Source organism: Mustela nivalis (assembly GCF_964662115.1).
Source record: "Mustela nivalis genome assembly, chromosome: 10".
Lineage (NCBI taxonomy): Eukaryota > Metazoa > Chordata > Mammalia > Carnivora > Mustelidae > Mustela > Mustela nivalis.
The window spans coordinates 110,644,490-110,671,561 of record NC_139029.1 but is presented as its reverse complement, the minus strand read 5'-3'; the positions used below and the strand labels follow the sequence as shown (position 1 = coordinate 110,671,561).

The 27,072-nt window shown below is 40.7% G+C and overlaps 1 protein-coding gene across 2 annotated transcripts; it reads left to right on the top strand.

Annotated features, from left to right (window-relative positions):
- The first annotated feature begins 3,877 nt into the window (after positions 1–3,877).
- On the top strand, positions 3,878–25,997 carry PRPF3 (pre-mRNA processing factor 3). 2 transcript variants are annotated; one of them, XM_082685952.1, is made up of 16 exons: positions 3,878–4,055; positions 6,535–6,724; positions 7,577–7,707; positions 9,686–9,832; positions 12,661–12,744; positions 12,915–13,135; positions 13,811–14,117; positions 14,780–14,946; positions 15,708–15,787; positions 18,617–18,760; positions 19,430–19,529; positions 19,703–19,816; positions 21,089–21,207; positions 21,484–21,567; positions 23,045–23,106; positions 25,646–25,997. In XM_082685952.1, the coding sequence occupies exons 2-16, from the start codon at positions 6,580–6,582 to the stop codon at positions 25,790–25,792; spliced, it is 2,052 nt and encodes a 683-aa protein (XP_082542078.1). In that variant the 5' UTR covers positions 3,878–4,055; positions 6,535–6,579; the 3' UTR covers positions 25,793–25,997. The 2 variants fall into 2 exon arrangements, with proteins under 2 accessions (XP_082542078.1, XP_082542079.1); XM_082685953.1 differs by lacking the exons at positions 3,878–4,055; positions 6,535–6,724; positions 7,577–7,707 and adding an exon at positions 8,960–9,055.
- The last annotated feature ends 1,075 nt before the right edge of the window (positions 25,998–27,072 follow it).

The following is a 27,072-nucleotide window of genomic DNA, read 5'->3' as shown; positions in this document are numbered from 1 at the left end:
ACCCACTGAGCCACCCAGGCGCCCTTAATAGTGTCTTTTGATGCACAAAAGTTTTTAATCTTGATGAAGTCCAATTTATCTATTTTTTGCTGTTGTTACATGTGTTTTTGGTACCATAGCAAAGAAATCACTGCCAAATTTGATGTCGTGAAGATTTTCCCATGTTCCCTTTCATCCACAAATTTTACAGTTTGTGTCCTTAAATTTAGGTCTTTGATCCATTTTGTGTTAATTTTTGTATATGATGCGCAAAAGGGGTCCAGCTTTATTCTTTGCATGTGGATACCCATTTTTTTTCTGCACCATTTGTTGAACAGACTGTCCTGTCCCTATTGAATAGTCTTGGCACCCTTGTCAAAATATCAACTGGCCATATATGTGACATTTATTTCTGAGTTCTGTTTTGTTGGTCTGCATGGCTGTCCTTTATGCTGGTACCACACTAACTGTGTTTTATACATTGCATTTAATCCTCATAATAGCATTTTGAAATAGAGATTCTTTTTTTTTTTTTAAGATTTTATTTATTTAACAGACAGAGATCACAGGTAGGCAGAGAGGCAGGCAGAGAGAGAGGAGGAAGCAGGCTCCCTGCGGAGCAGAGAGCCCGATGTGGGGCTCGATCCCAGGACCCTGGGATCACGACCCGAGCCGAAGGTAAAGGCTTTAACCCACTGAGCCACCCAGGCACCCCTGAAATAGACATTCTTACTCTTATTTTATAATTCAGTAAACAACCTCAGAAAACTTAATTACCTGAAGGAATATAGCTAGTAACTGGGAGACTAAGGATTTAAACCCATCCATTTTCCAAGCATTAGAAATAAAATCAGTTCATAGAAAAACATTTCCCTCTGGGGAATTGAGCCCAGACAGTTAAAGACACTGAAACAGAATAAACTTAAAACTCTGCAGAGTTGGAATCATTAACCCATTTAGCAGACTTAGAGTGAATGTTCTGTGAGACATTGGTGTTAGGTGCTGTAGATACATACAATGGGTAAGCTGAGGCATGAATAACTTGAGCAACATGCTGGAGCTCCCTCAATTTGTTACTCAAAACCAAGCTTTATGGGCGTCTGGGTGGCTCAGTGGGTTAAACCCCTCTGCCTTTGGCTCAGATCATGATCCCTGAGTCCTGGGATCGAGCCCCGCATCGGGCTCTCTGCTCTCTGCACAGAGCCTGCTTCCTCCTCTCTCTCTGCCTGCCTCTCTGCCTACTTGTGATCTCTGTCTTTCAAATAAATAAATAAATCTTTAAAACAAACAAACAAACAGACAACACCAAGCTTTATTCCATGATGTCATGGTGCAACATCAGGGAAGATTTTTTTGTACTTGTTTAATCAGGAAAGTATTTTTCTTTTTTTTTTTTTTTTAAAGATTTTATTTATTTATTTGACAGGCAGAAATTACAAGTAGGCAGAGAGGCAGGCAGAGAGCCTGACGTGGGGCTCGATCCCAGGACCCTGGGATCATGACCCAAGCCGAAGGCAGAGGCTTTAACCACTGAGCCACCCAGGCGCCCCAGGAAAGTATTTTTCGTACTTGTTTAAAACCAGCCTTTTTTTTTTTTTTTTAAGATTTTTATTTATTTATTTCAGAGAGAGAGAGAGACACAGCGAGAGAGGGAATACAAACAGGGGGAATGGGAGAGAGAGAAGCAGGCTTCCCGCCGAGCAGGGAGCCCGATGCGGGGCTCGATCCCAGGACTCTGGGATCATGACCTGAGCCAAAGGCAGACACTTAACAACGGGGCCACCCAGGTGCCCCTAAAACCAGCCTTTAGAAACACAAGTCTTATCTTCCCTGGGAAATTCTAATAACCTCCCTAGAGAATAGCTGCATATTGTGGTGAGCCTATCATCTAAGAAGACATCCTGGAATTTTAGTTTCTGCAGTTTGTAATTGGATATAGCAGAATAGTTTGTTTCCCATATATGAAACTACCATAATATTGGATGTATTTTTTCCAAACTTTACTTTGCCCATATACATGCTTTCCAGAAGCAGTGGTTTAAAGGGTCAGTAAGGTGTAGAGCCTCATTCTGAAGAAAGGAAAAAATACAGGCTTACTGGTAGAATGAGAAAATCTGTTCTGTCAGGTCTTACTCATTTATCATTTGTTGAGCCTTTACTTTATTTGATACTCTCCTAGGTCCTGGAGATACAAAGACAATGTGACACAAAATGCTTTAAGGTATCTCCATTCCTTAGGTGAAAAACAGTTTATAGCCAGTTCTAAGGCCTGCAGGATCTGCTGCTGAAAAAACTTCATTCTTTAGTTCAACAAATATGAATTTATTTAATTGTGCCAGGTGCTATTATAGGCATTTAGGATATTTCAGTGACAATGAGTCCTCTCTTTAAGGAGGTTACATTCTACCAGAGGGAGTCAAATGATAAGCAATAAAACATAAACTAGTACTAGTATGGTAGGTGGTGATAAGTACCATGGAAAAAGAAAAAAAGAAACTTGGGACTCTAGAGTGCCAGACAGGCTTTAGAATTGAATGGGGTGATCAAGGAAGGCTTTACGTAGGCCATATTTGAATAAAAATCTGAAGGGGATTGAGGGAACAAATCCTATATCTGGGTTAAGACCAATCCAGGCAGAAAGCATCAAGTCCCAAGGCCTTGACGTGAAATTATCCTTGGCATGTTGAAGAAACAAGGGATTGGGATTTTGGAGCTCAATGAGTGAGGGAAAGAGTGGTAGTAGATGAGATCACATAGGTAATGGCGTGGGGCATTTTGAAGGGCATTTTACTCAGTGAAATGGAATGCCAAGGGATGGTTTTAAGCAGGGGAATAATAATGACCTTTCCGATGTGTTTACATGGTCACTATAATACTTGCCATTCTAGTACTAGATAATTTGCTTATTAGCTTATGTGATGAGACTAACGGAGGGTAGGGGGAAGCAAGAGAGAAAGCAGGAGGCTACTAAAAAAATCCCAGGCATAGAAATGAGAATAGTGAAGGTGGTGAGAAGCAAATGGGTCTGTATATATTTGAAAGTAGGGCCAATGGAACAGGAGTCCAAGAAGATTCTGAGATTATTGGCCTGAATAACTGTAAGAATAGGGTTGCCATTGACGGAGGATGAAGACTATGAGCTGTTCTTTTGTGGGGGTGGACGAGTGGGGGGAGGGTTGGAATCAGGAGCTTAGTTTCATCATGTGAATTTGAAATGTCTGTTACACATTTATGTAGGCAATTGACTATCATTGTATATAATGTAGCTTTATTGAACTCTATGAGAGGCACTGTTTTAAGTGCATTGCCCTCAGCCATTCTTGTAGTCCTAAGAGCAGCCCCATGAAGTGGATTTTTTTTACAGGTGAGGAAACAGGGCTTACGTAACATGCCTAATATCACAGCTAAGGAGAGAGGCTACAATACAAATCTAGGCAGTCTGACTTTAAAGCCATGGTCTTAATCATTAAGAACTATGGATTCTCAGAGGATGCCTGGCACTGAGTAGTGGGCAGTCAACAAGTATTACGTCAGTGAATGAATAAAACAAAAGGCACAGGGGCGACTATCTTCAGAGTCCTTCTATGTTCGTCATTCTTCTTGGTGGTCTCTGGCACCACGCTCAAAAAGGGAGAAAGATGAAAGGGGTAGCTAATGCTAGTGACAACGACTCTCAGATGGTTTCGTTTCTACCAGAAAGGCCCCGTTTAGCGCGAACGCAGAAGCTCCGCTTTTAGCGCATTTATTCACGACATGAGTACTGCAAGCAGCCCAGTTTCTGCTTCAGACAACATTAACTTCGCAGTACTCTAGTTACCAGATTTCGCTGGAGAAACTTAAAGAGGTAGGAACTTCCATGTGCAATCTTTACAGCTCCAGCACGCATGCGCTCCGCCGAGGGGAAAGTGGTTACCACGGCTGCGCGAATCGGTGGCCCGGCCCTTCCCCGTCACATGTCGGGGGACCGCGGCGTGGCGGCGACTGTGGCGGTAGCGACGGCAGGTCGTAGGGCGGTCGGAGGGTTTCCGGTTCCGGTGTAACGTTCGGGCTCCGTCTCAGGGGCTGAAGTTTGTGAGGTGAGTAGTGGCCCCGGGCCCTGGGAGGGTATCCTCCGGTCTGAGCGGTGAGGGCCAGGGCTCAGCCCAAGGGGAGGACCGAGGCGGGAACGTTCAGTGGGAAGAAAGCCGAAAGAAGTACAAGGTTCTGAGGGAGAATGGGTTGGAGTGAGATTGTGGGGAGGAAAAGGGCGGGGGCGGGAAGGGGACGGAGTGGGGAGATTAGCTTTAGGATGAGTTTGGGGAGAACAAGGTGGAGTAGGGAGCTGGTCGGAGATAGGAAGAGGGCAAGCAGAAGAATAGGGGTTGCAGCGGGGGAAACTCAGCTTATAGCAAAGAAGAGCACGGAGTAAGGAAATTTCTTCAGAAGATTGGATTCTGCTACCTGCTCATTCAGAGATCCTCTGCCTTCCTCTTCTTCCACCCCCACCCCGCCCCGCCCCAGCCACTTACTGTTGAACATTGGATTAGTGACAAAGCTGGTTACTGTTTGAAACTTTTATTTTTGCCCACTGGCTGTTTCGTTTCCTAGAGGATTGGATCGAAGTTGAATGCATTTGTTAGCATGGTACTTGGACACACATTTCATCTGATAAAGTGATACCTCATTTGTTGCTTTGGATTTTCACATTGCTTACACTTTCCAGCCCACGATTGAGTTCTTGTGGAATATAAGATCCATTAAAGCGAGGATTGTCTGTTATGTTCACTGTCCTGTGTATCCTCAGCACACAGTACACTACTTGAGACCTAGTAATTATGCAATAAGTATCTGTTGAATGAGTAAGGATGCTTTAGGTGTGGGGATGGGCCTCATTTTGTAAGATGAGTAAACTAAGCCACAGAGGAATTATTTGCTCCAAAGCTGGTAGAGTTCAGTGTTTCAAATGTTCAGGGTGAATTCTTTCTTCACTCTCTTTGGTGTCTGAGTATGCTTTTTTTGAGTAATGCACATTTAATATGTAGAGATTTATAGGCCCTACTGCTATCTCATGAGAGTTGAATAGAGCTGCCACAGAATTATTCATATAACATGTCCCCGAGTCATAAAATCTTTCACTCCTATTTTCATGACTTTAAACTGCTAGCTTCCTATGGTTATACCAAAATTAAATATGCTGTTTAGCAACAGGTCTTACAGAGGATAAACCTGCCAAGAATGTAGAAATTAATCAGACTATCTTTTAGGAGAAAAGATGTCTTAAAACATCTTGAAAGATTGACTCCCAGAGACTCTGATTTGTAGCACTGCTTGGAGGAAGTTTGCTTGGAAATTGAGGTCAGTGCTGTTTATTGACTTTAGGCACTTACAGAGAAAATTAGAGAAATAAATTTCTCTGTACTCATGAGCTTTGCTATTTAAATGGGAGAGCAGAATGTAAACATGAGTAATGTTGAAGAGTTATACTAACTTGCATTAAATAACAAAGGTTTGTTGTAGAAGGTCCTTTGTGATAGTGTTTTCTCTGCTAAACTAAAAAGTAGAAATATAAAGATGAAAAGGGAGAGAGAGAAGGTACATCCAAAATGAGGGTATTCTTTTCTGAGCCAAAGGATTAATCTTACGAAGTCAACTGAAAGATCCTATAGAACATGAGAGAAAATCATCTGGGTACAGAATTTCCACAGGGATGAATATGACTATAGAGAAATGTGACGACATTCTTAAGGATTAGGAGCTTTAATTAATTAGCTAATTAATTAATTTTAAAGTAGGCTCCACACTCAGTGTGGGGTTTGAATTCACAGCCCTGAGATTGAGAGTCACTTGCTCCATCAGCTGAGCTAGCCAGGCTCCCCAGGATTATGAGCCTTTTTTTTTTTTTTTAAATCATAGCTGGGGGAAGGCCTGTGGAAGAGGGAGAAAGAGAATCTCAAGCAGGCTCCACACCCAGCATGAACCCTGGCATGGAGCTCAGTCGCATAACCCCAAGATCGTGAATAGAGCCTAAATCAAGAGCTAGATGCTTGGCCAACTGGGCCACCCAGGCATCCTTGATTATGAACTTTAATGTACAATGACTGACCCGGATAAGTCCTCCTTTTTTTTTATTTATCCTTTAAAGGAAAGGAAACTTACAGGTCAAGGCTGGGTTAAGGAATGCCTGCCTAGGAGAAATAGAAAAGCCGGTCTCTGGGTGGGCTTTTCAGTCTTGTTTTCAGGTTATATGTTTGCCACCAACCCTTGTTATGACAGGACCAAAACAGAAGCTAAAACTCTGACTAGATGACTAGATAGACTAGATTATTCCCAGGGTTTCCTTGTTTATTCCACAAATTTACTGATGCACTGATACTTAACTGAGTTAGGGTCACAAACAGAATGTGACTCTTTCTGCTTTGAAATATGGGTTTTTGGGGAAGTATTTGGCTTGAAATGAAGTACAGGCACTTGCCTGATTGAGAAGAGGGATGGAGATGTCATTCATGATATACTAAACATTGCCTGGAATGGTCTTTTCCTACCCCCTAACAGAGCTTTTTCCTGGTTTCTTTTTAGGTGCAGTACTGAATCCCATTTGAGCTACCCCCTTTTTCCTGAAGAATGGCACTGTCTAAGAGGGAGCTGGATGAGCTGAAACCATGGATAGAGAAGACAGTGAAGAGGGTGCTGGGCTTCTCAGAGCCCACAGTGGTCACAGCAGCACTGAACTGTGTGGGGAAGGGCATGGACAAGAAGAAGGCAGCTGGTATGTCCTTTCATGAATCTTTGGATTTAACATATAGTATGATCCCAAACGCTGCTTTGAATTTCCCCAAATTCTCTGTTGGGAGTATCTGAAAAAGATTAGGCCACATTTTATTTTCTCCTGCATTATAATGCAAATAGCCTAAGTGACTAATTTTGCATTTTTTCTGGCTTTTTATACTACTCCTTTAACCAGTATATTGAATTGATTAGGTTATATTTACTTAAGAAAGATACTAAGGTATTCAAGGTAGGTATGTTCAGATTGAGATTGACATCTAAATACATCAAAGTCTCTGAAAAATAAAAACATGAAAAAAGTTGAGGATGGTAGAATTTGTTTATGGTAGTCTCCTATAGCTTGCTCTTTGGGAAGAGTTGGGATGATTATTCATCATAAACTTTTTTTTTTTTTTTTTTTAGATTTTATTTATTTAAGAGAGAGCATGAGCAGGGGGGAGAGGGAGAGGAAAAAGCAGATTCCCCACTGAGCAGGGGGCCTCCTGACCTGGGACTCAATCCCAGGACCCTGGGATCATAACCTGAGCTGAAGACCGGTGCTTAACTGACTGAGCCATCCAGATGCCCTATTCATCATAAACTTCGATGCTCAACCTGAATAGTTTGCTCTGGCTGTGCTACTTCCTACTGTAAAAAAATTCTGACTGTACTTTTACCTCGAAAAGTAAAGTCATTCAAAGTAAAAGGATTTATGGGAATCCTACAAAGAACTTGGGAAGACCTTTCCCTCCCTCCTGGCGATAAAATTTCAGTGTTGGTATCTGTTATATGCCTACTGTTGGATTAAGCACTCTTACTTTTTCAACCCTATCACCTCTTTTTTTCCTGTCAGACCATCTGAAACCGTTTCTTGATGATTCTACTCTCCGATTTGTGGACAAACTATTTGAGGCTGTGGAAGAAGGCCGAAGCTCTAGACATTCCAAGTCTAGCAGTGACAGGAGCAGAAAAAGAGAGCTGAAGGTAGGTTACAGTTAACTATCCGATGAGCTGGGGAGTGTTTTGAATGGTAACAAAGTTGCTGAGTTTACATGCCCCACACTTTGATATCCCCTATTAGAATACATAATATTCAAGAGAGGTACTTAGACATTAAAGGAGAGGTGTACTCGTATTATCACCATTTTATGGTGATGAACTACCTGAGTTCATGGGTTGAAATACTCCAAAGAAACAATTGGTAGCTTTGTCCTTTTTCATGTACAGTTAGGAGGTTTTGGTTCTTATATTTCCTTAGGTCTCCTCCACCCTCCCCCTTGCTACTACCTATAAATTGATTGTCTAAGGTTTTATTCTTTGGATTACTTGGTAACTAATAGAGTGATTCAGAATATGACTCTGCTGCTATAGACCTCATTGTTGCACCTTTGAGAGGTTTCTCTGGAATGGACCTGTAGTTGGAATACCTAACAAAAACTATTATTTACTATATGTCTTGAGAGGCTACTGTTTGCTATATAGCATTTTTCTGGTCATCAGGCCCCATGAGTGGAGTGCTTAAAAGGACCATTATTACTGTTTTACCTCCTTCACTTTTTATTCAGTGACTGCTGATTCATCGTGCCATCTTTCAATATTAGCATCTTCAAGTGGCTGATTTCTCTCTTTTCTGTCTCTTCCATTAAGATACTCTTTTCTGTGAGTCCCATCAAACCTTCCAAAGTGCATTTGAAACCTTAGCTATCCTGTTGCTTTTCCTGAGGCACAAAGGCTGAATAAGCAATGTTGGCTCGGTCCCTGGCCAGGCTGTGGTACCAAGAGAAGTAGAGAATCGTGTGCCTTTTATGTTTAAGGCATTGTAAGGTGTTCAGAGGAATGAGAAATAGCCCTTGCTTTAAAGGAATTGGCAACTTGGGGGTGGGAGGGACGTAACAACAAAATACAGTCGCAAATTATAAAATCTAAGTAGCGGTTTCCTATATATTTTAGAGTTGACTATAGAGTCAGACTGACGTTGAATTTGTTTGTTGAAGGGGAATGCTTGATCCACAGTATACACAGATCTGTGGAGCAAAGTTAGTGCTATAATAGGGCATGTGGCTGTGTAAGTTCTGAGGCATGCTGTGAGTGAAGTCACTACATTGGGTGGGATTAATGAAAACGGTTTCTTGAAGGAGGTATCTAGATAGCCTTGGGATATGGGTCCCATTTTGGTCCATTCAGGTCCCCACCCCACACAATATATTATGGGAGAGTCCTTTTTCTTGAACTGTAGGAGTTCCAGGAAGCGCTCGCCCTTGGCCGAGGATATGTCCTTGCAAAACACGAGCCCTCCTAGTGAAGAGGGGATGTCACCCAAAGCCTACCACCGGTGTGTACATTTGCTTTTTCCCGTTGTCCCTTCCAGTTGGCCACTCTTGGTCCTGTTAAATTCACCTTGCAAATTAGTCAACATATTTGAGTTCCCATTGTTTGATGACAACAAGTGTTATTGGGGAATACTGAAGAAGAAAGAGAAAACCCCTGTCCTGGAAGAGCTTAGACTCTAGTTGGGAGAAAGTACTATCATTAAAAGACTTAACACTTGGCAAGGAGAATATCAGCAATGTAATTTTATGTAGCATGAGCCCAGGTCTTAAGTGCTAAGAGGATATGAAACAACAGTTTGATCAGAGTGGGATGAGTTTATGAGGAAAACTTCCTGGAGGAGGTGAGTTTCAGGCAGGATTTGGAATAGGGGTGTGGAAAAATTGAGGGAAATCATTACAAATGTAGGCAATAGCTTTTGTAAAGAGCTTGAGATGGGAACATTTGTAAGGACACGGAGATGAAATTTGCTTGGCTGGAGTAGGAGAATGATGAAGTTGGGTGAGATGGTCCATTTGGTGGAGGGACTAGAAGACTCTAGGAAAAGCCACAAAATGCTGATAGGGACTAGGTTGATTCTTCCCTTCTCCCATGGGCAGGGAGACAACTCTTCTTTCGTCTTGGGTTTCCTTAGGAAGTGTTTGGTGATGACTCTGAGATCTCCAAGGAATCATCAGGAGTAAAGAAGCGACGGATACCCCGTTTTGAAGAGGTGGAAGAAGAGCCTGAAGTGATCCCTGGACCTCCCTCAGAAAGTCCTGGTATGCTAACTAAGCTCCAGGTGAGTAATTAGGAACTGAAAGCAGTGATTTTATGAGTTGAAGAAGCAAGAGATGCATAGGTCCAGATTTGTTGTGACCTTAATTTGGATTAATGTTTAGCATCGGGGAAGACTATTGAAGTTGTATTTACTGAGCTCCTGTTATATGGCAAACAAGCTATATTACATACATCATTTGCCTAGTTGTGTACCTTGTTGAGTCATTGAGAAAATTACTGAAATAATCAGAACTCAGCTTGATGGCAGAGGAGAATTTCCAAATATAATGCTGAGACAAGATGATATAATCCACTAAAAATAGTTTCAAGTTGACTTTGTCAGGGTGGTAGGGGCGGTTTGTGGGTTTTTTTTGTTTTTTCCTTTGATGTTATTTGTTTAAAGAGAGCGAGCTCACACAAGCAGGAGAGAATCCCAACCAGACTCTGTGCTGACCAGAGTCCAGCACAGGGCTCGGTCCAGGAGCCAAACCTAAGAGTCAGATGCTTGACCAACTGAGCCACCTAGGCACCCCGACTTTGGGTCGTTTTTTTTTAGTAGGAATTATCTGGGGGCGCCTGGGTGGCTTAGTCAGTTAAGCGGATGCCTTTGGCTCAGGTCATCATCCCGGGGTCCTGGGACTGAGCTCCATGTCAGGCTCCGTGCTCAGCAGGGTATCTGCTTCTCCCTCCTCCCTCTTCTCTGATTTATTCTCTTTCTCTCTCTTTCTCATATAAATAAGTAAGTGAAGTCTTTAACCTTTATAAACAGTAAATATTTCTTGTGCCATTTAAAATTTCTTAGAAGGGAAATAGAATATATACATATATGTGTATAGATGAGTAGATTAATTTCTTTTTCTTCTTTTTTTTTTTTTTTTTTTTTTTTAAGATTTTATTTATTTATTTGACCGAGATATCACAAGTAGGCAGAGAGGCAGGCAGAGAGAGAGAGGAGGAAGCAGGCTTTCTGCTGAGCAGAGAGCCCGATGCGGGACTTGATCCCAGGATACCGGGATCATGACCTGAGCTGAAGGCAGAGGCCCCAACCCACTGAGCCACCCAGGCGCCCCTCTTTTCCTTTTTTTTTTTTTTTTAAGGTAGGGGGGTGCAGAAGGAGATGGGGAGAGAGAGAATCTTTTTTTTTTTTTTTTTTTTTAAAGATTTTATTTATTCATTTGACAGACAGAGATCACAAGCAGGCAGAGAGGCAGGCAGAGAGAGAGGAGGAAGCAGGCTCCCTGCTGAGCAGAGAGCCCGATGTGGGGCTCGATCCCAGGACCCTGTGATCATGACCTGAGCCGAAGGCAGCAGCTTAACCCACTGAGCCACCCAGGTGCCCTGAGAGAGAGAATCTTAAGCAGACTCCACTCCCAGGGTATAGCCTATCACAGGGTTTGATCTCATCACCCTGAGATCATGGCCTGAGCCGAAATCAAGAGTTGTACACTTAACCAATTGAGCCACCCAGGTGCCCTGGAAAGAAACAAATGTTGGTGCTTTATAGAGAATAGGGGGTGGAAGAAATAATATACCTTTTTGTACTTTTTTTGCATTTTGAACTATGTAAACATATTACCTACTCAAAAAAATGTTTAAAAAAAGTGAATTTTAAAGGGGCTCCTAGTGGGCTCAGTGAGAAGAGGACGCAGCTTGGGGTTGTGAGTTTGACCACCATGTTGGGTGTAGACATTACTTAAATAAATGAAACTTTAAAAAAAATAAAAATAAATTTCAAAAACCATGAAGCACCTTGGCAGCAAGGTCTCTTTTTTGGAAAATTCAGAAAGAGTTACTTAATTGTATTTTCAGAGCTTATCATTTTCATATTCTTTAGGACAAAAGGGTTTTACAGAGGCTAGGAAACAGGTCTTTGGTTTGTCATCTCCAGTTACCCAAAGCAGGTATTCATAAAAAGTATGATAATGTGGGGCACCTGGCTGGCTCATTCGGAAGATCATGAAACTGTTTTTCTCAGGGTCCTGAGTTTGAATCCCATGTTGGATGTAGAAATTCCAAAAAAATAAATAAATACACTTAAAAAAAAAAGTATGGTCATTTGTGTTAATTCTGTTAGGAGTTTTGTTTAAATGCTCATAATAGTCTCGTAACGTAGGTACTGTTTTTACCCTATTTAGATACTTGGAGTTTTAGAGATTAAATTCCATATCCAGGGTCACACAAGCATTAAGTGTCAGTTAAAATTCGGGCTTGGGTTTCTCTTAACCTGAGGCTTTTTTTTTTTTTTTTTTTTTTAAGATTTATTTATTTTGAGAGAGGTAGGGGAGAAGCAATGGGAGAGGGAGAGGGAAAATCTCAAGCAGACTCCCTGCTGAGCATGGAGGCTGTCGCAGGGCTCCATCCCACAGGGATTATGACCAGAGCCAAAAACATGAGTTGGACACTTAACCCAAGTAATCATCAAATTATGTTACTACCTAACATGCCAGTCCTTCAGTAGGATGATGGGTTGAAAAGTTTCAGTGCTCAGCTATATAGGCTTATCTTTACTAAAATTTCTAGCCAGTCGTATAGGCAGAATATGATGGGTTCATTCAAACATTTTAGTTCTCTATACCTAAAAGCCTTTTGTGTTTAGAAACCCATACAGGAGAAATAAAAAAGAGATTTTTAGGTGCCTGGGTGGTTCAGTTGGTTAAACATCTGCCTTTGGTTCAGGTCATAATCCTGGGGTCCTGGGATCAAGCCCCAGGTCAGTAGGGAGCCTCCTTCTCCTTCTCCCTCTGCTGCCCACCCTGCTTGTGCTCTCTCATTCTCCCTCTGTCAAATGAATACATCTTTAAAAAAAAAAAAGTTAACAGTTTTTTTCCTTTTTTCCCCCATCGAAAACAGATCAAACAGATGATGGAGGCAGCTACACGGCAAATCGAGGAGAGGAAAAAGCAGCTGAGCTTCATTAGCCCCCCTACTCCTCAGGTACTGTGAAAAGAAGACTCTTTAGCAAAGATTTCTTGCTGTCTACTCATTTGAGAGTCTGGAAGGTGACTGCATGTTCCACCCTACAATCTACCAGTCTGTGTGTGTCTTTTTGTGTGACCTGTCTGCCCAATTCTTCTGATTCTGACTTCTTTTTTTCTGTCTCACAGCCAAAGACTCCTTCTTCCTCCCAACCAGAGCGACTTCCAATTGGCAACACTATTCAGCCCTCCCAGGCTGCCACTTTCATGAATGATGCCATTGAGAAGGCAAGGAAAGCAGCTGAATTACAAGCCCGCATCCAAGCCCAGCTGGCACTGAAGCCAGGGCTCATTGGCAATGCCAACATGGTGGGCCTGGCCAATCTCCATGCCATGGGCATTGCTCCCCCGTGAGTATCTATTTCATGGAACCTCTTGTTATTGCTGGAGAAGCAATAAATACATTTGAAAGTTAAAAACAACAACAACAAACAAAACCCCTGAAATGTTACCGATCCTCTTCTTCCAAGAAACCTACATCATTTCTTAATTTTATATTTCTTACATATGCTTAATAAATACTAGATGAATTCTTTTAGCTTCCTTGTTGCAGAATTTATCTTCTTTTTACAATTGGTAGAACTGAGGGTAAGATTATTTATCTATTGTTGTAGCTAGGAATAGAACCAGGTCTCCTGGTTCCTAACTCAGCCAAATCCATTAAATCACAGTGAGTGATCCCAGATCTCAGTGTTCCCTACACTGGGTAAAGATAATAGCCTTTATTTCTATCACCTACAATTGGTTTGGCATATTATATCTGATTCAGAAATTTAGAAGTGAAATAGGTTTGCAAATTCTTATCAATGTAATGTATACATAAATTCATTTCATCTGATTGTCTCCTGTACTCAAATATTTAGTTTGATGTTTTCAATCAAGCTGTTACTATTCACTGATGGGCTTATATTCCCTAGAATTTTGTAACCTATTCTCTCTGTTGGGTTTGATTTGTTTTCTTTTGTTTTTATTTGCTTTATTTATTGTCCCATATGGCATTTATTTCTTGGTGGGCTGTTTCTCAGGAAGGTGGAGTTAAAAGATCAAACTAAACCTACACCACTGATTCTCGATGAGCAAGGCCGGACTGTGGATGCAACTGGCAAGGAGATCGAGCTGACGCACCGCATGCCTACTCTGAAGGCCAATATTCGTGCTGTGAAGAGGGAACAATTCAAACAACAGCTAAAAGAAAAGCCATCTGAAGACATGGAGTCTAATACCTTTTTTGACCCCCGAGTCTCAATTGCCCCTTCCCAGCGCCAGAGACGCACTTTTAAATTCCATGACAAGGGCAAATTTGAGAAGATTGCCCAGCGGTTACGGACAAAGGTACCTAGTTAAGAATATAACCCAGAACTAGAAGTTATGAAGGGGAAAAGGAAATTTAATACAGTCCTAAAATACTATCAACTCAGTTCTCTTAAGTTTTAGCAATTAGATACACAAGTAATAAAACAGTGACTTAATTTTTAAAATACTTCATTTATGCCTGGAATCCTTGATTTTTTTAGCTGATTTATCTTCTTAATTACACTCTGCTTATGTGGAAATAAAACTGAGTTTGAAAATTCACATACAAACAGTGGAAGGAAACAATTCAGAATACTCTGAGTGACTGAGGAAAGCTAGCCTCGTGTTAACATTTACTGCAGATAAATTAACTCCACATGTGGAGAGTTGGATTGACTGTATCTTCAGTGAGTTTTGCTCTTGTTTTCATCCTCTAAGAATGGTGTTTTCATGAAATTCCATTTCCGTGTATTTGCTATAGGCACACACTGTGGGGTGAAGCGGGTGGTGCTGAGAGTAGTTGTATGTAAATCAACTAAGGATAAAATAAAGTGGAAGTTTCTTCTAAGCTTTCAGAAATTATGAATTCTTTGCATTAGGCATAAAGAGTTCAACAAGAGAGTTAAAACAAGAGAGTTTTTCATATCCCTGTGTTCTATAACTCTAGTTTATCTTCAGGTCTTGTTTTATCTTGTCTTTAGGCTCAACTGGAGAAGCTGCAGGCAGAGATCTCACAGGCAGCTCGAAAAACCGGCATCCATACTTCAACTAGGCTGGCCCTCATTGCTCCCAAAAAAGAGCTAAAGGAAGGAGATATCCCTGAAATCGAGTGGTGGGACTCTTACATCATCCCCAATGGCTTTGACCTGTGAGTTTGTTAGATAATACCTTTTGATAAAGCTGGAGTTTTATTGGGAGAGGTGATATTCATGCATTAAGTAAAATTTTAAAATCCTGGGGAAATAGGTAACCATACACAGACTCATGTTTTTGTGAAGAATATATTGTATAGGTTTTTTTAAATTTTGGGTGTTAATATAGGAAGGAACAGGCACAAATAATCTAAAAGAAAAAGAATGTAAGTTTTATATTTGCTTTTGTTATACGTAGTTATTTATTTTCTTAATTACATTTTCTGCTACTTATAATAGGTTTTTATATTTCTTAAAGATCCAGTCCTGAAGTAGTGGAAGGATTCTTAATTGATGGGGGAGAGAATGGTAAATAAAGCATTTAGGAAACATTTGTAGAACTTTAATTATATCTGCTCTGTAATTCTGATACATGGCTTTAGGAGACTGTGTCCAGGCTTTCCCCTTACCCTTTCTTTGTCAACCACTGTCCCAGAGAGTTACCATTATTAGTTGAAAGAATGTGACATCTATCAAGGATGTTAGTGTAGGAAAAAGGTTGAGAATGACTGGTGTGGAGAATATGTTCAACCTTAGTAGGAGCCAGTTTTCTCATCTTGAAAATTATATGTAATATAATTACATGTTGTAGATAAGCACTAAAAAGTGCTAGAACATATAACAGAGAGTTCATTTTTCATTGTGTTTCTGAGACTCCCTCTCTCTTGGAATTGTCTCTACCCACATATCCTGTTTTCCTTTCTTCCTCCAATTTTAGTACAGAGGAAAATCCCAAGAGAGAAGATTATTTTGGAATCACAAATCTTGTTGAACACCCAGCCCAACTCAATCCTCCAGGTAATGTATAGCTTACTCAGTTAAGGCTCTAGAGAAGTACTATCCAACAGAACTTCATGTGATAATGAATATATTCCCTACCCGTGCTGACTAGTATCGGCTGTCCACTTGTTACTACTGAGTACTTGAAAATGGAGTTGCACTAATACAACTGAAAGACTAACTCTTAAATTATGTTCAATTTTAATTTCAATTTAAATAGTATATGTGTGGGGCGCCTCGACGACTCACATGGTTAACATCTGATTCTTGGTTTCAGGTCAGGTCATGATCTCAGGGTTGTGGGATCAAGCCCTAGCCCTGTGTCAGGCTCTGTGCTGGGTGTGGAGCCTGCTTAAGATTCTCTCTCTCTCCCTCTGCCACTCCCCCTTGTATGCATGCACGCGCTCTCTCTCCATATATATATAAATAAGTAAATCTTTAAAAATATGTAGGTAGGCAGATAGTGTATGGGTGTGGCTATTAGCTACGGTATTGGACAGTGCAGCTCTAGAGCAGTGAGCCCTACTCCAGAGGTGGTTTCACTGATGCGTGTAACAAATTGGGTTTTAAAAAATCATTCTTGGGGGGCGCCTGGGTGGCTCAGTGGTTAAGCCGCTGCCTTCGGCTCAGGTCATGATCCCAGGGTCCTGGGATCGAGCCCCGCATCGGGCTCTCTGCTCAGCAGGGAGCCTGCTTCCTCCTCTCTCTCTCTGCCTGCCTCTCTGCCTACTTGCGATCTCTGTCTGTCAAATAAATAAATAAAATCTTAAAAAAAAAAAAAAAAAAATCATTCTTGGAGCACCTGGGTGGCTCAGTTGTTAAGTGTCTGCCTTCGGCTAGTGCCCTGGGATTGAGCCCCACATTGGGCTCCCTTCTCAGCAAGCCTGCTTCTCCATCTCCCTCTGCCTGCTGTTCCCCCTTCTGTGCTCGCTCTCTGTTTTATTTCTAAATAAATATAATCTTCAAAAAAAATCATTCTTGGGATGCCTGAGTAGCTCAGTCGGTTTAGCATCTGACTCTTGATCTCGGTTCAGGTAGGATTGTGTGTTTAAGCCCTATGTTGAACTCCACGCTGGGTGTGAAGCCTACTTAAAATAAATAAATGAGAAGCATTCTTATCTTCGACTCCCAACTCCGTTCTTGTACACCATTACTGAATACCTGCCCTTCTTCAGTCTCCTTTGTCTTTACCCATTCTCTCTTTCATTTTTGTAGCAAAAGTCTGTTGCCTCACTCAAAAGAGAGATAAGTTTTAGTTGTGGCTCCTTTATTACCTAGCTGAATCCCTTGGGTAAATCACTTAGATTTACTTGGAATTTTCTCACATGTAGAGATAATATTAACTATTACATCTTCTTCAACAAGAGTTATGCAGATCATTAAAGATTTTACTTATTTATTTTACAGAGAAAGAGATCACAAATAGGCAGAGCAGCAGGCAGAGGGAGAGGGGGAAGCAGGCTCCCTGCTGAGCAGAGAGCCCGATGCAGGGCTCGATCCCAGGACCCCAAGATCATGACCTGGGCAGGAGGCAGAGGTTTAACCCACTGAGCCACCCAGGCACCCCACAGATCATTAAAGATTTTAATACTTGCATCAGATTTGGGATGACTAAAGGAGACAATACCTCAATTAGTAAATTGGAAAAATAGGTTGAGACCTTGAGGTAATACAACGTATGGAAATCACTGAATATTACTTAGTAAGAGTCTACTTAGATGTCATCAGTGTGGATCATTGGAAGACCATAGGGATTGTGTTTGTTTTAAAAAGTTAAGAGGTTGGGGCACCTGGGTGGTTCAGAGGGTTAAAGCCTCTGCCTTCCGCTCAGGTCATGATCCCAGGGTCCTGGGATCGAGTCCCGCATCAGGCTCCCAAGTCAGCAGGAAGCCTGCTTCTCCCGCTCCCATTCCCCATGCTTGTGTTTCCTCTCTTGCTGTGTCTCTGTCAAATAAATAAATAAAATCTTTAAAAAAAAAAGAAAGAAAAGAAAAGAAAAAAACGAAATACAGGGGAGCCCCACGTCAGGCTTCACACTCAGCAGGGAGTTTGCTTGAGATCTCTCCCTTTCCCTCTCCCCCTCCATCCCCTCACTTGCATGTGTGCACACACTCTCTATAAAATGAATAAATCAATCTTCAAAAAATAGTAAAAAGTTGAGGGTTTTCTGACCTGGCTGGCTCAGGTCAGAAGAGCATGTGACTCTTGCTTTCAGGTCCATGAGTTTGAGCCCCACTTTGGATATAGACATTGTTTAAATGAATAACCTTTAAAACTAATAATAAATAAAAATTTGAGCAAACCTGCTTTGGGAGTCTCAAGGATTTTCCCCAATCCCTGTAACTTCAAAAGTATAAATTTCATCATCGTGGCCCCACCTACCCCAAATCCTCAGACAAGGTAACTAGAGCAGCTCTCACTTTCTTTTCTATATCGGCCACTTTTCAGTTGATTAAAGCATTCAACTCCTTCAAGAAAAAACACGTTAGATCACTCTCATGAAAGATAAGAATGCTTTAAAAAAAAAAAAAAGTAACATACTAGGGCCACCTGGGTGGCTCAGTTCTTAAGCATCTGCCTTCAGCTCAGGTCATGGTCCCTGGGTCCCAGGATCAAGCCCCACACTGGGCTGCCTGCTCAGCGGAAAGCCTGCTTCTCCCTCTGCTTGTATTACCTCTCTTGCTGTCTCTCTATCAAATAAATAAAATCTTTTAAAAAAATGTAACATGCTACCATTATCACAACATAAAAATAGTAAGAATTAAATTTCTTTTAATGTGATCGATACTCACTTACATTCCTCTGATGGGTTTGTTGCTTTTATACTTTCATTTCTCTACCTGGCAGTTGATAATGACACACCTGTTACTCTGGGGGTATATCTTACTAAGAAGGAACAGAAGAAACTTCGAAGGCAAACAAGGAGGGAAGCACAGAAGGAACTACAAGAGAAAGTCAGGCTGGGCCTGATGCCTCCTCCAGAACCCAAAGGTATGTATCTTAGAGCCAGGGAAGAAAGGGTGGTGCATTTGTTTATCTCTGTAATTCTATAAGAACTTTCTCACCTCTCTATATTTGGGTGCTTTCCATTTCTCGGACTCATTCATTGATTCTTTTCTTCCTTTCCTAAATTTTCTACAATTTTACTAAGACAGGTCAGCATATTCAGAGGTCATTTAAGGCTTATGAAAATATATAACACTGTGATCTTCCTGAAAGAATAATGGTCTTGAAATACGTGAAGATAGCAGCTGCAGAGTGTGCATAAATTTGTTTTGTACATAATTCTTAATATCTGACAAACAAAGATACTGTTAAAAGAAACCTTCACTCCTGTAGTTCCCATTACCACTCAGTAATCTTTTGAGTGAGCACTGTAGGATCTTTAACTAAATGCTGTGATCAGAGTGAAAAATACCAAAGAAATTAAGTTCCTTATCTTTCATAAATTTTCAAGCAGTTTAAGTAAATGTATACCAACTATTTAGATTGTGTGTCATTCCACAAATGCTGAATTAATTGGATGGGCTTTTCAAGGTAGGGATTTTGAGAGGAAATGAACTTTGAGCAGAGATTTCAAGTAGGTAAACAGTATGAATTGAGGTGACAGGTTATCTCAGCTGGAGAATTAATTTTTTTATATCCTCTCTCCACGTGCAGTGAGAATTTCAAATTTGATGCGAGTATTAGGAACAGAAGCTGTTCAAGACCCCACGAAGGTAGAAGCCCATGTCAGAGCTCAGATGGCAAAAAGACAGAAGTAAGTGCCATGGGATTGGGTGGAAACCCAGGGCAAGTACCTTTCCCAGACTCTTCTGGGGGGATCCATATTTGGAGGGAGGGGAGAGTCCTCTGTTGCTCTCTCTTTCCCTCAGCTTTGCCTCTGATCTTCAATGCCTTTCTCACTTGTGGATGTCCTTCCTGTCACGACAGAGCGCATGAAGAGGCCAACGCTGCCCGAAAACTTACAGCAGAACAGAGAAAGGTCAAGAAAATTAAAAAGCTTAAAGAAGACATTTCACAGGGGGTACACATATCTGTATATAGGTAGGTGTCCAATCTGGGCCAGCCTTTGCCTTAGAAATACCAAAAACTTTCCAAGTGCTTGAGGCAGAATCACTGTGGACAAAGCACACATCAGTCTCTGCTGTCTTCTATGACCCCAACGTGAATCTGGAGCTGGTGAATCTTTTATAATGAGGGAGGTTTAAGGACTTAATTGTTGATCTCTGAGGCTTTTCAATGAACCAGTACTAGTTCTGAAGAATGAATGAATGAATATACCTGTTGAAACAAACTTGTGAACTAAGGATCATCATCCTTTGTTGAAATATAAAATAACCTATTTCTCCAGGAAGCATTAAACCAGAAACTATATTCTTATTCTCACTTATTGCAGTAATCCTCTTATTTCCACTCCAAAGTATATTTTAAACATTGTAAATATTTTCTACCTTCCTGTTGATTTAATGTTTTCATTTTATTCTTTTATGTTGAGTGCTTGTGTATCTTCCATTTTTTAAAATGTGCTCCTTTTTAATAACTAGCTCTTTATTATGAAAGTACTTTATTAGAAAAGTAGTGAAAGCTTATTAAAATTTTTTTTGATCTAATACTATAGAAGGAAGGCCCTTACTGAAAAAATCCCCTTCCTACTCTCTGATCCCTTGACACCACCTACTGTAGGTAATTGTGACTAACGGTTTTTTGTGTAGCTTTCTAGAAATTTTCCATGCATAGCATTCTGACTACTTTACGTGATAAGTATCTAGGAGGCAGAGTTTGTTGATCTTTATTTATTTATTTATTTATTTATATTTTATTTATTAATTTGACAGAGAGAGAGATCACAAGTAGGCAGAGAGGCAAGCGGGGCGGGGGGGGGGGGGAGCAGGCTCCCTGCCGAGCAGAGAGCCCTATGTGGGGCTCGATCCCAGGACCCTGAGATCATGACCTGAGCCGAAGGCAGAGGCTTAACCCACTGAGCAACCCAGGTGCCCCTGCTGATCTTTATACTGTCAAGAACAGTTAGCTTACACATATTTTTGGATGATGGCAAATACCTCTCCTTTCTTAGAGAACATTTCAATTACTTGCTGTTTGTTGTAGGGTATACAGTACTGGTCTTTAAAGCATAAGACAGTGGAATTACTTTGATACTCATTGATTCTAGCTTTTAAGCATTAGTGTATTTGCTTACTTCAAAGGGCTTTGTTTTTAGAGAGAAAACCATTTTGGATCCATCTGTTTATTTGCCATTCCATTCAGGCAGCAACTGATGCTAAAACAAAAGCCGTAACTAAACTTTCCCTTCTCCAGAGTTCGAAATTTGAGCAACCCAGCCAAGAAGTTCAAGATTGAGGCCAATGCTGGGCAGCTGTACCTGACAGGGGTGGTGGTACTGCACAAGGATGTCAACGTGGTAGTAGTGGAAGGGGGTGAGTCTGAAAAAACGAAGGGAGACCGTCCCCATGCAACCCTAGGCCTTGAAGTGATAAGAATGGTGGGAAGAAAAGAAAGAGTTTTAGAGCCATACCTGGCTGTAATATCCTGGGCCTCTGTTTCTGTGTTTATTGGAGTAGAAGGACCTAAGATATGGTTCCTGGGATTTCTTCAACTACCACATTAAGGTCTGCGTCACAAATGTGCTTAGAGGCTCTTTCTATGTCATCATCTTCCGCCTTTCTGGCAAAGTTCTTCTCCTCTGTTTCCAGGCCCCAAGGCCCAGAAGAAATTTAAGCGTCTCATGCTGCATCGGATAAAGTGGGATGAGCAGACGGCGAGCACAAAGGGAGATGGTGAATGGGGGTTCAAGGGGATTCAGCGGGGGTTGGGGGTGGCTCTCTGTCCCGTCAGCCATTCCTTCCCAGTGAAAATTGCTCACGCTAGATAATGTTTAGGAATTTTAGAAAGACCCATTTGGATTGTGAACATGATAGGCATTCATACAGTATTTATTATGTGGTGATGCTTGTGACTGTTAGTTATTCTTCTGCCTGACCTTTCTATGAGCTGCTTTCCCTGTCTGCCTGGTTACTGGCTATGGGAGTGTATTGAGTTTGTGAAAATGTAGCAAGCTACGAATACTCTCTTTTTTAAAGATTTTATTTATTTATTTGACAGAAACAGAGCATAAGCAAGGGGAGTTGCAGCAGAGGGAGAGAAACCAGGCACCCCACTGAGCAGGGAGCCTGATGGGGGGCTTGATCTAAGGACACTGGGATCATGGCCCAGGCCAAAGGCAGACGCTTAACCAGCTGAACCACCCAGGCAGCCCAAGCTATGCACTTATATGTGCATTGTCTTAAGTATTTTTTTTTTTTGTGGGGGGAGCTTTTTAAAGGGTTGAAGGCAGAATGTATATACACTTTTATTCTTTTGCCTGACTTTATATATGTATAAAATATAAAAATATAGATTACATGTATATTTTGAATATACATGTCATGAATCATCATGAATCATCAATATTCATTCTTCCCTTCTTTGGAAACCTGGGTTAGCATTTAACATGCACAGAGAGCCTTACTTTTCTTAATTTTACCTAACTTTGGACCTCTTAAATTTTTTGTTCTTAAAGTATTTTTGTGCCCTACTTAAAGTACACTTTTTTACTGCAGTTGACCTATGTTTTCTTTCGTTTTGCAAGGTTTCTAAGATATTTTAATTTAGTTTATCTGCCCTCCTCCACTAGATTAAAAACTCCTTGATAAGGTACTCTATCATGTTGGCATCTGAAGCCTGGCTCTCAAAGTGCTTAAGACAAGTTTTTAATTTTGTTTTGTTTTTTAAGATTTTGTTTATTTATTTGACAAAAGCAGAGTACAAGCAGGAGAAGAGGCAGGGAGAGCTTCTCCAGCAGGCTCCTGAGCAGAGAGCCCAATGTGGGCCTTGATCCCAAGACCCTGCAATCATGACCTCAGCTGAGGGCAGACACTTAACTGACTGAGCCACCCAGGTGCCCCTTAAGACAAGATTTTATTGTTGATTACTTGTCTTTTTAATTTTTCTCCTTATTCCCAGTACCTGGGCAGCTCTTGATATATAATAAGTGCTCAGTAGATGTTGAATTAATTAGTATCTCTGGCTCTTTGGAGCTTTCAGTCTAATTTGGGGGAAATAAAAATAACAGAAGAAATTTGACCCTGATACATGGCAAAGAGGGGGACAACATTTAAAAGAATTGGGGTAGACTTGAATACTCCTTGTTTAGAACCTAAATCTTGATCTCTAGTCTAAGTCTAGAGCAAGATTTAGCTATATTGTTTTTTCCAGATGATGAGGAATCTGATGAAGAAGCTGTGAAGAAAACCAACAAATGTGTACTAGTCTGGGAGGTAGGTGATCTTCTGTTACCCACTGAAGCAGAACTTTAACTAATTCCCGGTTGTTTATAGCATTCTAGAGGAGCAGTGGAATGATAAAACTAAGCGATGACTGATTCCTTAAGCAATTTAGGTTTCTTTTTGGAGATCAGTGGTAAATATTTGGCAGCAGATTCTTCCTGATTATATTTCAGTTAAATTGATAAGTATATAGTGTATTTCACCTGAGAGCGGGGGAGAGTATGGAAAACTGTGGCAAGAATATAAATGCTCAGCCAAGTTGTTTATTTCATAGTCCTGGATATGAGATGTGGAAAGGGGGAAATGGATTATGGGATTTTTTTTGGTCTGAATATAATGAAAGAAGTACTAGACTTAAGAATATAAAGTTGGGAGACTGGGCAGTACCACTCCCTAGCTGTTCAACTGGACAAAACACTTAACATCAATTACTGTTGGTTTGTCTACAAAATGTGGATATTATTTTCCCTTTCTAGTTGTCAAATTTTTTCTGAGCAGAATTAGATTACTATGAATAGTGCTCTGTAAAATGGAGCTTGTTTATGGTTATACAGTTCCCTCATTTCTGAAATCTTAGTGAACCAGTGTACGTTATGAAGAATGAATTAATGAATATTATGCTTATTCAGGCCAAAATGTCAATTAAGGATTGTTCATTATTTGAGAAGCATAAAATACCATCCTGTTTTTTCAGGAAGCATTAAAATTTTCTTTCTTGAATAATTATATCCTTATCCTGATGTGTTTCAGTAATCCTTTTATTCCCACTCCAAAATACATTTTTTACATTGTAAGTATCTTCTGCCTTTGTGTTGATGTAATGTTTTTATGTTATTATTTCATATTGAGTATATGTAGATCTTCCATTTTTTTAAAGTGCTCATGTTTAGTAACTAGTTTTTTATTATAAAAGTATTATTTCAAAAGTGGTAAATGCTTATTAAAATAAATTCTAATAACACAGAAGAACATTTACTGAAATGGTCTCCTTCTAATCTCTGATTCTTTAAGACCACTCTTTATAGGCAGTTGTTATTGTTCTTCATATATCCTTTGTCTTATCCCAGACTTGTCCAATTTATGCATACAAATTAGAATAATAACCACCTGCATATTTAATAAATATATTTAATAATATATTAAATAAATATATTTAACAAATATATTTAATAATAAACCCCACCTGCATATTTAAGATCGTAACCCCTTCATCTCTTCCCGTTTCTCCTCCATTTATCTCTGAGAATCCACAGGAATTGTATCTCGGGTTCAGAAACAAGCCAGGTTCTACTCTAGCTTCTTACTGGAATTTCATCCCTGAGAGTCTCTTGAGATAGCACTAAAGTGCATGCCAAAGTGACTGCCATTGCTGCTGGCGCCTTTGGCAAGGTTGTAGTTACACACCCAGTTCTGTATGGTTTTCTGTTGTAGTTCTCCTTGGGTAGCCCCCACTCTGCTCCCATTCCCCTCTTCCCCTCACCCTCATATTGTTCTTGGTCTGTGGGCCCCAAAGCCTCCTGCTTGTATATAGGGTCCCACTGAGTCTTGGTAGAAGGAGTCCTTTCAGCCTTTGGTTCTCTCCTTTAAGGCCCAAATCTAGTTCTGGAGGCCTGGTGGGTTAGTGGTTCATCCCATCTCACCCTCCATAGTCCTTCCTGATTTGCTCTTTAACCCAGGTACCAGAGCACAGAATTCCTCATCCTTTGTTCATCAAAAAAAAAAAAAAAAAAAAAAAAAAAAGAACTGTAAAACAACAGCAGCAACAACAAAAACAACCCCTGAAGCCTTTTATGCCTATAAATTCATGAAGACTTACACAAATATCCAAGGGAGTGGAAGTTGGAATAGCTTTTACTGTAAAATCATGCTCACTAGGCACATTGCTACACAAATGTTACTAGGTTTTAAAGATTCACTTATTCAAGGTGCGACTCCTGGCTCAGTCAGTTGTTTCTGCCTTCAGCTCAGGTCATGATCTCATGGTCCTGGGATCAAGCCTTGCGTGGCGCTCCCTGCTTAGTAGAGAGTCTTGCTCCCTCTCTCCCTCTGCCCCTCCACGCTACTTGTATGCAAACAACAGCCCTGCTTTTCTCTCTCAAATAAATAAAATATTTAAAAGTAAATAAAGATTTATTTATTAGAGAACATGTGTGCATGTGCACATGGCGGGGTAGATAGAGAGGGAGAGAATCTCAAGCAGACTCGCTGCTGATTGCAGAGCCCGATGCGGGGCTTTATCTCACAATCCTGAGATCATGACCTAAGCTGAAATCAAGAGTCAGATACTTAACTGACGGAGCTACCCAGGCACCCCAAAAATGCTACTAGGTTTTAAAAAAGAGTATTATATCTGATTTAAATTAGAAATTGCAATGTTTTGGGGCACCTGGCCAATTCAGTTGGTGGGGCTTACAGCTCTTGATATGGGGGTTGTAGTTTGGAGCCCCACGCTGGATGTAACAATTACTTTAAAAAATAAAATCTTTTTTAAAAATTACAGTGTTCTTAACTACGGATGTCTCTTTCCCAGGGTACAGCCAAAGACCGGAGCTTTGGAGAGATGAAGTTCAAACAGTGCCCTACAGAGAACATGGCTCGAGAGCACTTCAAAAAGCATGGGGCTGAACACTACTGGGACCTTGCACTGAGTGAATCTGTGTTGGAGTCCACCGACTGAAACTACTGCGAGCCCTTGCCTCTCCCCTCCTGCCTTTGTCTCTTCAGTCCTCTTATTCCACGTCCCAACCCTATTTGTGTGTGATCTCAGAACTGTGCCAAGCTGACATTGGGTCAAAGGGAAAACACCTTAGTCCCTTCCCCAGTCAGCCTGGTGCTGCCCTTTATTCCCCTTATGTGCATATGATTAAAGAGTTATTTTTAAAGTTGGTATGATATTTTTCACACATTTATAGGTATTGGAGTTTGGGTCTTCAGGTGATCTTTTCTCCCAACTTCTGCAATTGCTGTGGAAAAAGAAAATTTTGTCATTGTTATTTGTGTATATATTGAATGGATGAATGGATGGATGGATGGCTGAATGGATGAATATGTATTTTTGATGTCTGATGGAAATTCCTCACCTCATCTTGGAGCAAGAATGATAAATACTGTTTTTCTCCAGCAGAGTAAATAAAGGAGGAGGTGTTCAGTGGGTAAAAGAGGGTGGAACAAATCTGTTAACCTTCAAGAGAGTCACAAGGCAGACTACCTCTGGTCTTGGCTGTAGTCTTAACAGGAAGCCATTTCCTTAAACAGGTACATAGATGAGAGATATGTGTTGTGGGTGAAGTGGACACAGGAAGAGTCCAAGGAGGATGTTCTGGGTCAGTTTGCAAAATGGAATAGGATTCAGGAATTTAGCCTATTTCCTCTCTTTACTAATTAAAAAAATAGAAAATCTTTTTCTAAAAGGCGTGTAGTTTGTTTTTTCTTTTCCAAAGAATCTGACTAGATGTGGTTCTTTTCAGAATGTACTGTTTGTGGTTTGATTTTAGGAGTATTTAGGTCAGCATCAGTATCCATTGAAGTCCATAATTCTTACCATATATACACTTCCAATTCATGTTGCCTGTTGAGAACCTAATGGGTACGAACACAAGAGCCATTAGAGCTCCTATAACTTGCTCTAGTTGGAGTTTACCAGGAAGTGGTGTTGAAAAATGGATACTTGATTAGAAGTTAAAACATTCCTTATTACAAAATTAACCCTTTATTAAAAGTTTTATGTGTTCAGGTCCTAGTTAGAGTTCTAATTTCAAAACAGTATGAGAGAGCTTTAGGATAAAAAAGGTAGAAGGAGACAGGAACTGCTAAAGGCCTTAAGGAAAACCTAATATGATCTCTTTTAGAGATAAGTAAACTATAACCCAGACAGGTGAGGTTAACTAATTATTCCTGGAGCAGGATGAAATCTGAAAAGTTCACCAGGCCTCAGCAATGAACTGGGTACTTGCTAAT

Bases quoted from the DNA above. Each gene is read 5' to 3' on its own strand.
- PRPF3 (XM_082685952.1), top strand. From the start codon at position 6,580: ATGGCACTGTCTAAGAGGGAGCTGGATGAGCTGAAACCATGGATAGAG. The intron at 15,788-18,616 runs GTAATGTATAGC...TCTACCTGGCAG, and splicing joins AGCCCAACTCAATCCTCCAG to TTGATAATGACACACCTGTT. The intron at 21,568-23,044 runs GTGAATGGGGGT...TGTTTTTTCCAG, and splicing joins GGCGAGCACAAAGGGAGATG to ATGATGAGGAATCTGATGAA.